Raw genomic sequence first — 17,128 nt, 5'->3', positions numbered from 1 at the left:
TTTGTGTATGGATTTGCTATTGAGCTCCTTGACTTCTATGCTATTTTAAATCTTGCTCCCTATGACTAGCATCTTTTACAAAAAGGCCCTGCAGGCTTGTGGAGGAAGAGGCTTCCTTTGGGTATATTTCACATGCCCTACTCACTACAACTGGAAAAAACACAATTTACAACCAAGAGGTGAGAACAGCAGGCTTCCCAGCAGCAGCCTCCAACTGCAGCGCAATAATAACTGAGCTAGAGGAATCTTCAAGTGCCTGAACCGTGCGTGCTCAAAACCCCAGCCTGCGGCAGTTCTTACCGGTCAGGCTGTGCTCCTGCTGATCACCCCAGCGCGTTGCCCACTAGAGAAAGATATGGAGGCCAAGGGTAGAAAGGGAACCCCTCCACCTCAAGTATCAGAGTAACACAACTACTAAATAAACTCTGAATAAAGGAATGGAAAGAGTTATGTCTCCATGACAACAGGAAGGCATGTGCTTATATTAGTAAATCCCCGCTGACCTCTGCTGATCTTTCCCTATCCTGGTCAGTGTAAAGGATTAATGAAAGGGAACACACGATGGCCTGTTCCCAGGATCCGCACACCAGGAAAGAAGACTGGACAGGCCTGAAAAGGGGCTTTCATGCTGTTCACCCTCTCTCTTCCCCAGCCTTGTTAACTTTGGAAGGCTACCATATCTGCTATGGAAGCTAATGGCAGAATAACATCAAATCCTTCTTTAGGAAATACCTTCAGTGTACTTGTCCAGGGAACATACAAGGCCTTTTTAGGTGGCTTTACGCATCCCAGGGCTTTACAAGCCCCATTTCCTTCTTGACACAGAGAGATTCTTCCCAGATCTGAGCAAAGCACCTCTTCCTAGTAATACCAGCAACAGAAAACAAGACCCTGAAATTCTCTGAGACTACTGACAAGCTCATGAAATGCTAATAATTGGCAGTGATTTTTCACCTAGCCTAAAATATTCCATAACCTGTATTCCTTGTCCTGTTTAACATGGTAACGGGCATCTTTTGACAACTGCTTTAACAGTGGGCTTTTCTATTCAACATGAGAAAATCGGACGTGGGCATGGGAAACTTCCTGAAATACCGATGTTTTACCACAGCTACCAAGCCCCCGAGCTGCAGCAGCTCACCACCTCTGCCAGCCATCAGGAGAAGCTCTGTTGAAGGAGCTTGCTCCCAGCTGCTCCCTCTCCCCCAGCCCCTTCCCATCAGCTTTTGTTTGAATTTCCTGGCCTCACGCTCAGGTGATATCACTGTTGGGATCAGGTATATTCAATTCCCCTCAAGATCCTCGTCCCCAGAGTCAAGTTCTTCTCCATTTTTCCATAGCAACTATTTAATTTTTTTTTAATTGCTGTGCAAATAGTATAAAAGGGGGAAATGATACTTCAGTGAAAATGCAGGCTGAGATACTATCTGCTGGCTGAATCTAAACATCACCATTATCATCTCAGGCTAACAGCTTATCAGATCTGACAATCTCTGTGAAGCAAGACATGACACCGACAAAAAAAATCCCTCAAAATAAAGATTAGATAATCAAAAAGCAATGCTGGCAATCAGCAGGTAGTACCTCTAAGACAATACTGAATAAATGGCCCAGCAAGACACTAGGGATCCTAGCAATACCTACAGCATCTTTTAAAAGAGTCATTTTAAAAAGAGCCTTAGTATTCATGCCTTTGATACACCTTGTAAAGTTTTGGCAGACTAAGCACACAAGCCCAGTACCCTAGCCAGCTACCAGTCTGGACACTAATTTAAAAACCTGTAGTGAAGTCCCTGCACAGAGTTCAGATTGCAGTCTTTCCTCTCCAAAGTTTTAGATGGATATTGTGCGTTCCTCACTTCCCAGCCTACTTTTTAGGTTGTTTTTCTTTGTTACCGGAGACCAACAAGTTCCAGACCACAACATTTGCATGCCAGGTTTTTGATGTGACAGAGCTTTTTCATGCCAGAGATATGTACACAATCTACTAGTGTAAAATATTTATAAAGAATTTATAAAGGCCTAGACCACTAGACTTCCACTAAGACAGGCAGAAGATGTGGCTCAGTGTCCCCTTGTGAAATATGCAAAATATTTACCCCCTCAGCATTAATCAGAAATACCACTTCAGGGAACTAAACTTACTCTTAACACAGAACAAGTAGCCAGCTAGCTCGTTTTCATTATCTGTTCACGGTTTTAATGCAGATTTGAAGATGTAACTCCTATTATCATGCTTCTAGAACTTGGAGAAAGACAGGAGCTATAAATCCATGTTTTATGATAGCATTGCCTATATTGCCACAGTAACTCTTTGATCTCCTGTGCTTATGACAGCCCAGTATTTTCCCTTAATAAACACTCCTCCAAGCTGACCTTCATGGTTTACACATTCTCTGATCTCTCAGCCATTTCCACAGATCAAACACTGAGACAGGGGCTTTCCTGTGCATTCAGTTAATCAGATTGAGTCACAAGCTTTAATTTCCAATTCTTATTTAAATATACTGACAACAAACAAAACAGCTGAAAAGATTGTATTTATTTGTTTCCATGTTTTGAAGCCAGTAAGATTTAAACTGTCCGTATGCCCGAGCTAATCTCAAGAGCTTGCATTAGAGCAGATAGCAAACTGCCAGAAAAAAGGTTTGTCTGCACATGTTCTCTCTCAATAGGCGTCCAAAGCATTTTCCAGGCCAAAGGTATGTGAATTACTGTGCTCATTGCTGGCTAGAGTTGTGGGAACTGAAATGACTAGACACTCGGTTCTGCCCTCCAGAATCTCCTTTAGAACACAACAAATTAAGGTGAGAGCCATTCTGCCCATTACACAGATAGCAGCAGTAAAACTGGAGTCACATGCAGAGTCTGTACCCCTGTCCCTCTGGAGTTTATTTTAAACAACTGGAGATAGTGTGGATCTGGCTGCAGGATGGTCTTATGGTTACAGCTTGCAAGAGGCCATCTGGATAATCAGAATTTTCTCAAAAATTTTGAACAAGTAACTTAACCACTCCGTGCTTCAATGACATTTAGACTCAATCAATGAGAAATAAAATAAAAATAGTCATACGCCTCACAAGGGCAAGAAAAGGCATTTCCTTATGGCCTTAAAATTCTACAAGTGCTACATAAACACCACCATTCACTACAGTTAAAATCTGGCAGAATTCCCCTTGCAAAATAGGAGCAGGTGGAAAGACTTTGGAAATTACCGCTTCCCTTGAGCTTTGCTGGCTATATCAAGATGTGTCATCCACCTGCACTCCAAAAGAAAACAACGTTCTCAGTAAATCACTGTTCCAGAAAAGACCTTTACCCAAGAGTGAAAAGCTATCAGTGCAATGGTCAAACAGCACAAATCCCCAGAAACACGCCAGCTCTCTGGCAGCCACATACTGAGCAACACCCTATATGCAATGCGCCTTCCTTCTGCACAATACAAAGCCACCATAATTGCTTCACACTCCAAACCAGTAGCTATGGTTACTAGATACAAAAGACAGTCCTGCTGCTTCCCCGTGGCCAGAGGAATTCCAGGCACTTGGAGCAATGCACCAGACAAAGAAGGGGGTACAATGAAGGGGGGTGGGGGGGTGGGAATCGGATAAAAATCAAAATATATTTTGATTTTCATATTCACAGCCTGAGGTGATCAGAGCAAAGGAAATTTAGGGAGAGTTCAGAGGGAAAAAAAAGACTGTTGGGGAATCAAAGGAAAAGCTGAAAACTTTCTCCAACTCTCAAAAAGCACATAAATACCACCCACTAATGTGAGAAAATGCCAAATGCAGTGTTCAGCAGCTATTAGGAGAGAAAAGGCACTTTGACTGTATTTCCTGCACATTCTCCATATTTTAGCTCCACTTTTTCATGTCATTGATCATTCCTGTCCTAGCTCAGTGGAAACCAAACAGGACTTTTATACACAGATACTGGCCTGGCAGTGCCGAGGGGAGGATAAGGAGGCCGGTTCAATCCCAATCATACTTTCCAGTAAAAGGTTGGACATGTTCCTGACATGACCTTATAATCCCTAGATGACTAAAACAGATGTCTAGGCCCAGCAGATCACCAGACACCCATTCCAGAAGAAACAGAGAAATCTATTTTTCAGGGAGCATAAGAAATTGTATACAACGGTGACTTCTGGAACCCAAAGACATGTTCATGTGAACTGGAAGAATCCTAGTATACTCAAGTATATTCTTTGGCTATAAAATAAGTTTTCAATGTGAAAAAACAAACCAAAACAAAAACCTCCATCAGTGTGACAGACTTTTTTGTTACCTCAGCACTTCTTGCACTTTCAGGATGGATCTGCTTTCTTCAGAACTTCTAAGTGAGAATACTCATGTACTGTCTTCTTCCTCCACATTTATTACCAGAGGTATCCGGCACTTCACCGTATTAGCATACTCCCCTACGTACACTCCTCTTTTGCCTAAATGTATTTCTAAAGCGTATAGAATGGAAATAAAGTTCTGCCCATTTCTATGGGCACAACTGTAAAATTCAGAACTTTTCAATGGAGGAAATGGTTACTATAACAGCTGAGTACTTAATTACATGAAAATGCATACACTTTTAGCTCTTGTGAATAAATGCACACATACATGTACCCAGGGAGAAAGACGAAAGGAGACAAGAAATAAATAGAAGGAAAAACATGTCCAGAATGAAATGCCTGTTTATCTTCCAGACTTCAGATCTAACTGTGAGAGTGACATTTTGTTCAGTTACGTTTGCAATACAAGGGCAGATCACAGATGTGATCCAAAGTTACTGCATAGTAACTGGACAAGAATCAGGCACAGAAGACAAAAACTTACCCCAAAATAAGAGGAAAAGTGGCAGCAGGAGAGCAGCATTGTACGCCCTGGATGTAGTTTTCTTTAATTCCATGACAAGTCTAAGAGTGGCTGTTCTAAAAACCTCAGGGGAGAAACAGTAGTTGGAAGCCAGCAAACACCGGCTCTCCCCACATCACGGACTTTGGCGAATTTTCCCTACTCCGGGCACGGGCTCCATGCTCTGCCGAACTGGGGACCAGCACTAACGCCGTGGACAGAGTCCCTGTCCACCAAGGCTTCACTCGTGTTCCTGGAACAAAGGGAAAACGCTGCCTGGATCGCACGGATTGAACTGCACAGGGCGAAGCAAGTGGGATTTGCAGGCAGAGCAGCTGGAGGGCTCACAGGCCTGCCTCTGAAACAGCCCGGGCTGCCCAAGGCAGTGAGAAACTGAAGAACTGGGAGATTCACAGTACAAGGCAAAAAGGAAAAAGGACCCTGTGTGGGTTTTTGCGTTCTGTTTTTTGAACTCCCCCTCTATAATGAAGAAAACAAACCTGGTGTCTCCTCCATGGCTGTGACAGGAGCTCAGAACTGGACTGGGGACTGAGGAGGCCAGGGGTCATTTCTAGGATGCAGGCTTCTGTATCAGTTCGTATTTACAAACAAATCCCAGACGAGCATCAGTCACAGTTTTCTGACAGAGGCCGCTTTGTTCAGAGAGAAAATAAGACACAAAAAGCACACTGTTAATCCCAAAGAGCAGAGGTAGTCCACATTAGTCTTTACTGCTGTCTCTCATACATCACGAGATGTGCGAACCCACAAGACATACAAAGGCACAAAATGTACATGAACCCTCTTGTCCCAGTTAAGGAACAGTTATAGAGATCAACAGGAGAAGAATCTTCATAACACAAGCACCAAATCACATCACCACCTTTAGATGCATGTGTTTAGTTTTAGAAGTGGAAAAAATTATCAGTGTCCATCGTTTGATGAGAGTAACTGGAAAAAGACAGAGTCCACGCTCAGTTGTGACCTACTAAGTACCACTAAATCCACATCACAATTGGATTAAATCAACCGTAATGAGAATTACGTACGTTGCCTTACCCTTCCACTGACAACTAAAAATAGAAGGCAGGTAGATGCCACACAAATTCCTAGTTTAAACAAGAAATATGCAAGATAGCAAGGAATTGGTGCAGATAGATAGGCCTAGGCTGCACGGGATGAGAACAGCAGCAATCCTACGAGTAATTTATATTAGCTCAGCATCCTTGCGGAGCGGACGGAGGTTTGCGGAGCGGACGGAGGTTGATGGGCCATGTGCGGGGAAATGGGACATTTACCGCATTGTTTCCACCTTCAGTGCAGAAAGCAGAACAGTCACAGCAAGAGCGTTTTCAACACCAAAACACTGCAATTCAGGAACAAATGGTTCATCTCACTATCCTGCCTTGGAATGCCCCAAAGATGATATATCATGTGTTATCAACCTTATCTAGACCACCCTGCCCCTACTTTCATCTCTGGTGTCCTCAGTCTGTTTTCTCAAGATCAGCCTCAGTATTAGTTTCTTGCCAGTTACCACAACCATCTGGAACTCATTTCTCTCTCTTTAGATTCTCATTTTGCTGTCAGGCGACTTAACCAAGCGCGGACATGTGCGGAATCTTTCTGCTCAGGATTTTTTTGCCTCACCTGTGGGAATTACCCTAACAACTCACCTTTTCCAAATCAAAGCAAATACATATGAATCCATCGCACAATTAACACTGCGAAAAAACACCACTCTTCCTCCACTGAATACAGCCACTTCTGTGAGTTGATTAGTGCAATACTTCACAAGACTTAGGAAATAAAACTATGCATAGTAATTTATGGCTCATGTGTCTACCTGAAGGACATGCTCAGCTTGCATAAAGCAGAGTTAGTGCAACAGACCCCTACACATAAGGAAGTAGATGTCGTCCCACAGAGGCTTACATTTCGTGAAGCTCTGCTGCTGCTGCTGGGCTGCGTGGCCTGTGGCGCCTCATGCCCCTGACAGAGCCGTTAGCTACGAAAGACTTGTTACACACAAGCTAGACTCAGGAAAGAGCAAAACAGTTTAGCAGAGGCCAAACAATTAAAAAGCTCCAGAGAGGAACATTCTAGGTGTCTCTCAGTACACTTGAGACAACGCCTCAAGCAGCAGCTTCCATGCTAGTGACCGAGTTTTACTCTGGAGTCTTCACTTGGTGTTTCTGTCACATTGACTTTGATGGGTTTGAACTGAACTGCTAACATGGCCAATACGTCACCAACATTGCGCATGCAGGAGTGCTATGAATGGTACCTTTTTGAAGGTACCATTTCATGCATTTGTCACGACAGGGTTTGGGCTTGAGCAACCTGGGAAATGGCAGTAGTATATGGTTCTCAGCCAAAATCTTCCACAGACAGAGGTGAGACTCTGATGCCTGCTGCCCGGACGCACATATTGTGAGTTCTGGGGTTGGAGCAGGTTATGAGGGATGATCCTCTTGGAAAAAAAAAGTGTTCATTTGTTCTCTATGACCACTGTTAACTGCTAGCACACCCAAGTGGTCTGCCAGGGCTTAAGGCTCATTTAGCGTCGCTCAAACCCCAAGCTAATGAAGCCCACATCAGTCAAGACATCCGACTTCCTTAAAATAATCAAAATACCTTAATCCAGTGTCTACCTGTGAGCATATTACAATTTATTTTTTTCAACATTCATGGTTGCAATTTTATGAGATTTTACCAGCCTAAATGGCAGACCATTTCTGTGCTGGACCCTTGGGCATACAAAAGCCAATGTGGGTATTAACCAGCTTAGTCCAATTAAAGGACCCTAATGCAACTCTGTTAAGGCCCTGATTTGTTAGGCTTGACTACATTTCCAAAGAAGGAGCACAATTGGGTGGATTTGTTATCTAAAGCATAAGCTGCAAGTCCTTAGTCATCCTTGCTAAAGCCTTCCCCAAACTGGCCATGGTTTGTGCTACCTCCGCATCGCTGCAGTCCGACGTCAGTATAATCTGCTCTTTAACATAGTATTAAAACTAGAGCCAAAGGACACAGCTGCTTTCGCCTGTGTAACACTCATTACAAGAGACTTAAGGACAGCATAACAGCAAGGCTTCTATTCTCAGCCAGTAGGCAGGAAACTTCGCAAGCCGGAAATGCATGCCATGAAAATGGGGCAGCAGTAGGCAAGCTGGATTAAGAGAAAAGGGAGAGAGTAGGTCTGGGGTACTCAGCAGAACCTTCCTGTCTTCTTATTCTATACTTTTTAATATACTTTTCACAAAACAATCCTATACATTTTTCTACAAACAGTTAAGAATGAACTGTGCAGCAAAGTACCTAAGCAAAACAGTCTGCGCTTTCCATTCAAAGAACAATGTATGCTTGCATGTGTTTCACAATCTTTGCTCACACAGGGCTTAAAATAATCCTAATATTACAGATTGGATGCTACAGCTTAGACGTGTGATATGACAGCCAATATCACAGACAGAGGCTGGTAAGAATAATGCATTCCTATCTCCTGTCATACACACATATTGTACCTGCCTCAGAGAAGAGAGCCTCACCTTCCCTCCTTACAGTTCTGGAACCTCACCATTGAATACAAATCTACTTTTCTGAACTGAACAATGCAAGCTAACAGCATCAAAATCTGATTTTTTTCTCCAGCTTCATCGTCTGAGGGTTATTAGGCACAACCATAAACAAAGGAGCCCATACTAACAGTGGCTGCAGACTTAGAACTTGGGAAGTTGAGCTAGTTAAGAAACAAACTTCCAGTTACACTCAAAAACAGCGTGCAAAAAATGACTGCTTCAGTGTGCTCTTCTGCTCTCAATCACTGCTGAAAAGCGCCAGGTATATTTTTTAAAAGTTCAGTTTTTGGAATTCCAAGCCTACAGACTCACAGGCTAATTCTGTAAACTGAAAAGCTCAAATGCAGTTTGGTGATGGAATGCTTGAGGGTTCTCCGGGGTCCAATCTCTAACTCGAAATTGGCTCTTTCCTGTAATACGCAGTTGTTGCCCATCGTCGCCACTTTTCCATCTGGCCACTAGATGTCCCTTCTGCACTGCACAAACTCAAGCAAAGGCCATTGTGTGAAAACAGAGGGGTTGAAAAGAAATTCGTGTATCAGCAGCGCTGCCGGAGGAACGCAACTAAACACATCCTGAAATGCCGTAGGACCGTGATAAGCAGCACACTGAACACTATACAACCTACTGCAACATCCACACATCAGAAGAGCCAAGGAAGAGTTCTGTTTGTGAGTCAAAACTTTAAAGTTGCTATTAAAACTTGGCAAAATCACACAAAATCTCCAGTCTCAAGACACCCTAATTGCACTTTTTAGACACAATAAATTTAGTTTCCTGTCATTGCTAATCAGAACTGATGGCAAGTAAATCATGCTGCCTGGTAAGAGTATTGACTTTGTAACGCTGGTCAGCCCTAGGTAATGGCAATGAAACAACTGGCATGACAAGAAATAGCAAAAGGTTGCTATTTCTTGCTATGCAGTAACTCAATAGAGCCATGTAATGGACGGTCAGAGTTCTGGCCCAGTCTCCCTTTCCTGGAGCACAATAATCAATTTCAGATAAAATTGTAGTGTTGAGGAAGAAGAGGGTTGGCAGTCCAGCAGGACAGAGGCAGAATGAACTCTTATTTATGAGAATTTCATAGGAAATATCTCTGTAGGTTAAGACTGAATATAGCATGCTTATCCCATACACGTAGGTTTGGGGCCTAACTCTTCCCAGACATGCAGCCCGGCAAGCCTGGCCATCAGGCGCCATCCCGTGGCAATGGGCTCTCACTCTTGTGATGCACCAGCGACCGGGCTCAAATGCATGATTTACATCAGTCATACAGCTACAAACAGCAAGCAAAACGTCAGAGAAATCCTGCCTTAACTGAGAAACTGGGACAACACCAGGTCCTCTTAAAAGAATATCACTTCTACAGAGAAATGACATCTTAAGCAGAACTTTTTCTAATCCGTATCACCAGCAATTTCTCGGAAGACTCCCGTATTTGTCTGCAGACGATGGGAGGTCTAGGGTTAGGATTTGAGGGGACAAAATTGAAGCAGATTTGCCTCAAGTCTGAAATCACGTACTCTGCCTTGCAATACTGGCTGCTTGCGCAGAGATCTTCATTACATGTCTCATTCCAAAAAAGAACAAATTATAAGAACCGTAACAAGGATGTGCAATACATGCATAGCGCCTATAGCTTCCTCTCCAACATATAAGCCCATTCACAACATACGCAGACGAGATCATAGTAAAGACAGGGCCATACTTCTGCCAAGTTATCTATAAAGGAAGTTACAGAAGCCAGGCTCCAACAATGTGTGTACCCTTTGATCTATGTGAGACCCTGCTGGAGTGCTGCAGGTCAGCTTTAAGCCCCTTTGATCCTCTTCCACTGCTTACAGCTGCCTCGATGGAGGTGAATCCCTTCCAAGGGGCCTCTCTTGGCAGATGGGAAGATGAGAATGTTGATCAGCTAACAGGAAGCAGCCAGCAGTGTAAAAAAGGTCTCAGGCAAGATTTTCTGCAGTAAAACGTTATAGCAGGAAGAAGGATGTGTCCAATACACTGCCTGGATCTAAGAGTGTTTTGAAGTTGTGTTGACTATTGAGAGGCCTTTTTGCTGCTGTTTTTGTCAAAATGATCCAACATGCTTGTAAATACCCTTTTCACTACGATTATCACTGCTTAGAGGGAGCCTCTCGAGCCACTGGAGGGCAGCGCTGGGCAGTTTTCTGATCTACCAGCCTAAAAACAGCTTTGAAAGGCAACCTTCCGAATTAGCATATGTTTGTTGCAAATGTCTGCATTGCTGGCAACCCTGGAGTCATGCTGGTGCCTAGGGCGCTTAGCAGGCTTCAGGGGGAAAGCTAAATGCTCAGCCAGAACCGAAGTAACCTCTAATCAGAGCCAAAGTAAGGGAGCTATGCCCTGCAGCAGAGCCTGGGTGAAAGGAACCTTGTAATGCAGAAGTTTGCCCTCTGTGAAGGCCAAACACAGGGGTGGGGGAAAAGGGAACTTTAGAAAAGCCCCCAGCTGGACCTGAAAGACAAACACACCTCGCTGCACCATGTGAGCTGTGTGTTCTGAAGCAGAGTCTAGCTTCAAAGTCCTGTATATGACATCTATCTCTGTCATGGAAATGACACCTTTGAATACTGCATAAATCTGCAAGCTCTGCCTCATTTTCCTTCCAGACGTAATCTCTGTAGTCTCTCAGAGACTTCATGCACACAGTCTGCTCTGCAATGAGGCCTCTGGGAAAAACGGAACATTCTTACCACAGTAGGTGGCAGGAAGTAAAATGGATGCAGACCACGGATGTGCCAAACGTTGAGGAATGAGTAATTTTGTCCAAAAAGCCAAAGATGTGGGGGTCACTTTTGTGCATTTGTACCTTAACAAAAACTCCATTCAAGAAAGACTCTTATTACCTCCAAATCTGATCCAGGTAACTAAACAGACACATTTGTCAACACGAAGGCAAGGGACAACTATACAGAAACAGCCTTATGTTCCATTTCCTGACTCACAAGCTGGGCATGTTGTCCAGCTACTTTCAGTACTTAGGCTTGCACACTCATGATTTTCTAGGCCATGTTTCACACCAATATTAGCATAGCCATTGACTGTGCCACAGCGACACAGAGTAGCAAACATCTTCTAAGTTAACTTCTGTTCTAAGAATATTTCAGTCTGAAGCTCCCATGTGAGTCAATTGTTTCTTCTTCCCAGATGCCCCAGAATAATGGCCTTACCTAAACTGGGTGTGCAAAAGTTGCTGGATCTGCTGTCACTTAGATAAGAGGGTCTGGCAGCCTTGCAAGGATTACTGCAGCATGCACTGGCATGTGGGCAGACATTTCATTTTGCTGAGATGCTAAATCCTGGTGTTGCCATCGCCATCCATTTCTCAGATTGCTTAGCAAACCTTTAAGAACGACAAACACAGATCTTTACATAATTGTTAAATTCAAGCTTGTTCTCATGGTCTTCAAAGGGTGCTTCTTCCCAGTGTCAGTAACACTGAACTTGTTTCATAACTAGGACTTGAATAATTAACTTGTCAGCAGACTGACAACAATTCTTCCAGACCTGCTCTGTATGTGTAGACCCCTCTTTAAGAAAAGAAAATATCATGTAAATCAGCAAATTTAACTTAATAAGCATATATACTCGTACTCCTGACTGTTTCCTTCTGGCGTAGAAAGGGTTTGATGATGACTACTTTGGCAGCACTAATGTCAGATCAGAACAATATGAGCTGAGAGACAATCCCACATTTAGTTAATGCTCTCATTCGCTATTAGTACTGCTGCATTACTGCAAACTAAAATCAAGGACTAGGGACCTATACAATTAGATGTTACGGAAATATACATTCCCTGCCAAAGACAGCTCAACATCAGTTATGATAAATACAACAGGTGAATTGTACCAATATACTAAGCATTTTCCCAACTTCAGAATAGTGAAGGTTTATGAGTTATCAGTTACAGGTCTTAAGATATCAGTAATCTCAAATCAAACCTTATTTCAAAGACATGGTAAAAAATAAACTCAAAAGATATGCCCACCTTAATTCTATGATCCTTGCAGACTTAAATCAGGCCTAATCCCTCACATCCGCTTCTGAAAAATATCCTTGTTTGCTTCTAACTGCATAACTGGACCAGAGACAAGGTTAGGCAGAGGTTTTTAGGGCTTCAGCACTTCTCTCTGCCCTGAGGGAAGCTCTCGTTTGTTTCACTTCTCTTGGGGAGCATTCACGTCTTCCAACAGCAGGCAAAACAAGCTCCTGCTGGGCTTCTGCAAAAGGTGACATTGATCCGCAACACAAGTGTTTGAATCTTTAGCTCCGCCAACTGGTGTGCTGAATGTGCATGGGAGTTCATCAATATGTCTGAAACCAAATCCGCTTGATGGCCTCTAAAAAAAAAAAAAAAAAAAAAAAAAAAAAAGAGAAAAATGAAGCTTTTATAGCATGCTGAATTAAAATGCAGTCTATAATCTTGATTTGTAATCAAGAAGTCCAACTATGACATAATCGACTCTCATATGCACAATACATCACATTGCACAAGGTCAATATGGCTTTCTTGCTACAATGGGCAAAGGGAGATGTGATACCCAAGCCTGGCTGTGCATTACATCAACTGTGATGACAACACACGGGCTCGGCGGGAATGGTACAGTTCTAGGTGTTGGACTGGGCACTTTACGGAGCATTTTTAAGCTGAGGGCCTCTGTCGCTCATGCTGGAATTCAAGAGCAATCAGTCCTGTGACTGCATTGCCAAAGGCCTCAGGTGTGGGAAGGGGAAGCAGCAGCAGCGAAGTCTGCAGCAGAAGAGTCCACATTCACACGAGCACTCAAAAACTTACAGTAGAAAGTGACCTCAGCAGATCAAAGCAAACACATGGGGAACTGTTTTAAACTTTTCCAGCCTACTTCTGAATACAACCATAGGAAAAGAGCACCAAGAAATCCTGGTAAAAGCACAATGGTAGCTTCATCAGTATTAGGATTGTTTCAGTATGAGCAAGAATAAGCACCAAAGCATCTCTCTCTGATGAGAAACATAAGGCTTCTTATGAGGTTGTATACAAAATATTCAAGTAGATGATCTAGATACTTCCCAAGAACTATGGGAAGAAACATGGAAAGAATTCTAATACTTTAAATCAGATGTCCAATGCCAATTCAGCCTTGCCATTCACCAATTATACATATAATTTCTGGAAAGAAACATGATAACTGACAGCTTACTGGAACACTATCCATTTTATCCCTGGGAAACTCCATTGTAACTACGTCAACCGTATACATACCCCAGTAAGAAGCAGCACCTTGTATCTTTAAAGAAGTTTTCCACACCAAGGCCAGTTTGTCAGCATCATTTATTATGCTTGAATGCTTTACGAGACAGAAGTCACAAACCTGACAATTTAATTCTCATTTGCTTTGGGAGTGACTGCATACGCCAGCCTAGCTGTACTATCTGGGCAAATGATGAATCTTTCTGCTTCCAACTCAGCTTTAGATCCCCGTCTTTCTATTACAGGACATGACTTCAGAAAAATTTCTTTTCCTGTATCTGTGACCAAAAGGCAAGCCAAAGTATAGATGGCTGAGCTTCCTGTAATAGTAGAACAGTTGCAGAAATGTAATTTCGCTCCATGGTGTATGAATCCATCTCTGGCTCTTTAGCTTTGCTAACCTGTACGTTCAATGAGTCACAGATGTTTCATGAGGGCCTATCAGTGCTTTTCAAAAAAAATCTTTGGCTGAAGATTTAAACTCCATTTGATCCTAAAGCCTTTTTAATGCATGGCTCTGAACCAAGGGTCTTTGCATATTTCTGCTAGTCTCACTTCCCAGAGGTCAGCAGGGCAACCACTCTGGAGAAAATGCAATCCAAGAAGCAAGGAGAAAATCTCTTTAGATGTGTCTGTTCTGAGAAAATGACAAACCACTGTCACTTGTACTATATGAGACTAAAAGAAAATTTCTTCAATTCCATTTCAACTTCTCTGTAAAGATTGTTAAAACATAGGTTCCCTTTGCTTCTGCATTTCCTTTGATTCAGGCCAGACAATGTAACACGGAGATTAATCACTACACAGCACCCAGTATTTCTGAGATTTCACAGCTTCATTTCACTTAGAAAGGTAAAAAGTCAACCTGCAATACTGTCAACTGCATGGGCTGTTACAACATTTCCTCTTGGGACTTGGGGAATCGTACAGCCATTTCCCTGAAATCTTGAATAGGTAATGATTACGTTGAATTTTTCTTTGTTAGTCAGAGTTAACCCTAACTAGCTTTCAAGAGTGCACACTATAGGTGAATGATCCAGCACCTCTTATTATAGCAACCAACTTTCAGGAGTACACGAATGAGAAAACAAAAGCAACCAAAACGCATGGGAGAAAGCCAGGAATGTCAACACATTGTTTTTCTACCTTGAAACAGTTTCTTCCCATTCAGTAAGAGGTTATGTCCTTCAGACATGATTTTAAAACAGTGAATCCACTCGTGGCCATTAACTTCAACACTGATATATACCTAATTCCAATTTCCTTATTTTCCCTCAGTAACTTCACCCTATAGGCAATTTCTGTTAAAATCATAAAGCTGATACTTTGTATTTCTGCCACCAAATATCCACTGGGGTTAACACTGAAGTCAAAGCCACAGCTCATCCTCTTTCCATGACTTTAAAGCTCATAATCCTCCATTAAATTAGCCAGTAAGGACAGCGATTTGCTGATTCTGCCCGGCAGAGGACTTGATCGCTTGTGTACTTCAATTACAAGCATCCTTGTGGGCTGAGAGTCTCACTGTTAGGTCAGAACAGGTTCCTACGCTTCAGGAACCAAATAACTCACTCGGGCAGTAACAGACAGGAATTGCCACGGCAGCAAGGGACACAGTGCTGCCCAATTCATTCATCCATCTTCAGCTGGAACTGAGCTTCTGGGGGTGAAATAAGGCCAAAACAAAGGGAAGAGCGAAAGGGAGTCTGTCCAACAATACACCAGGTGTCAGGCACCTGACCAAGGACAAAACGGTCGCTCTCTGTTAGCTGGGGTGGGATGTTGGGAATTTTGAGCAGATGTTAATAGGATGAATACATACTAGTCGTACAGCCTCAGAATGATAATGGCTCTAAATACCAAAAGCATATTGATCTCCTGAAGTCCATAGTCAGAACATCTAATGGTGAGAGAGAGAGCAGGGAAACACTCAAAAGGGGGAAAAAAAAGAAAAAGAGAAGATGCTTTAAATTGGAGGGTTTTATCAGTTAAAAAAAGCCTTGGGGTACACTGGGAACGTTAAAATGCTACTGCACAGACAGACACATACTGAGGGATGCCAAGAATGTGCACTTTGTGCATAGGAATGGAAGAATAAATTTACAGAACTTGTATGATTATAACAGGTCTAAAACCTTTCTTCTAGGTAGAATATGAGAACCAGGCAGAACCTAAAGAGGAAAACAAATCCTTATTGCGCTGTCCCAGTGGATCAAAACTGTGGGAAAAGAAAAGCTAACACCAGTGACGCAGGGAATGCAGATATTGTTCAAAAGAAATTCAAAGGGAAATTCTTTCTATTTTAATGACCTCAGTTGTTATTAGCAATGCAGATCAGGGCTTTGTTCTAAAAGGAAATCTCATTTCTAACCTGCAGTTAGAATCTAACCTTTTTCAAGTGTGAGACCTTTGAAAGGTCCTTTTTAAACAAGGGCTGTGTAACTGGGAAATTCAATTCATACTCCTTGCTTTGATATCTATTTAGTTCAGCACTCTACACACCGTCAAAAGCAAAATGTTATCCTCCACTCTGCACTAGAGGGCCAAGCGGTCCAATGGCATACGCTCTGCTCCATGGTATTGATCCAGTGTTTTCACCATCTCACAAAGCACCTAGCTCTTTGAAGGAGGACGAGACTCCAGGGCAACAGGACTGCAAATTATCAGCTTGTTCAAAGGTGTTTTTCTTTTTTATGAGGTACAAATCAGACTAAGCTACACTAACAGAAAGATCATTGTAAAGTTCACTCTCAGCAGTGCCACCATAGGAGCATATCATAATTCTATGTACTCTGGTCAATAGTATTATACATCCACTGAACCACTAAGGACATTAAGCAAACACACTGAAGAGATGAGAAAAGATTCCAGTTGTCCTGAGCTTCCTACTCTCTGACCACAAAACCACAATCGCACATCAAATGGGGAATGAAACTCAAGGGACATTTTAATCCTACACCCCTGCTCTAATTAATAATCCTACTTTATCAATATTTGATGGAGCTGCTGTTGTGTCCCATCTGACCATTACACTTTTCACAGAATGCTCTGAATTATGCTGCTCTATAGCAATGTAACAGCAGTGTACTCCTTTCAAGGTAAAACAGACAGAAAACATGGCACCTCCTTTCCTAACACAGTGTCTTTCCAGAAGACCCTGCTTCAGGACTAGCCTATGAGATCGACAGCTATAGCATATGTAACTGGGTACCAGGTTATGCAAAAAGATATATTGACTCAGCCCTAAATGACCCCTCCCCTTTGTGGCCCACTATACCACCCCCATATGGAAAAGAAAATATACTCATATCCTGAAAACCGAACCAAAACATAGATAACGTTGAGCACAACAGAGAGCAGTCATTGTGTATACTGGCATAGAGAATCACAGTTAATAAGGCACAAAAGCAATTGTGACAAGAAAAACTTACAATTT

At 42.6% G+C, this 17,128-nt stretch overlaps 1 protein-coding gene across 23 annotated transcripts in view; it reads right to left on the bottom strand.

Annotated features, from left to right (window-relative positions):
• Positions 1-17,128, bottom strand: part of CRB2 (crumbs cell polarity complex component 2) — an 80,498-nt gene that overhangs the window by 41,985 nt on the left and 21,385 nt on the right. For 20 of the 23 annotated variants that reach the window (XR_015703661.1, XR_015703662.1, XR_015703663.1 and 17 more), the window contains 4 exons: positions 12,451-12,802; positions 11,632-11,804; positions 5,351-5,503; positions 4,833-5,103 (listed from right to left, as the gene is read on the bottom strand). Coding sequence is in view for 16 of the 23 variants with exons in the window: in XM_087752722.1 (XP_087608848.1) it covers positions 4,833-4,905 (73 nt within the window). In the remaining 7 variants the exon portion in view is untranslated. The remainder of the gene's footprint in view (positions 1-4,832; positions 5,104-5,350; positions 5,504-11,631; positions 11,805-12,450; positions 12,803-17,128) is intronic. The other 3 variants (XM_087752720.1, XM_087752724.1, XM_087752727.1) reach the window with 3 other exon arrangements.

Source organism: Nipponia nippon, unplaced genomic scaffold (assembly GCF_047370975.1).
Source record: "Nipponia nippon isolate SJK-2023a ecotype South Korea unplaced genomic scaffold, ASM4737097v1 scaffold_16, whole genome shotgun sequence".
In the NCBI taxonomy this organism is placed as follows: domain Eukaryota; kingdom Metazoa; phylum Chordata; class Aves; order Pelecaniformes; family Threskiornithidae; genus Nipponia; species Nipponia nippon.
This window is presented reverse-complemented; position numbering and strand designations above follow the sequence as displayed.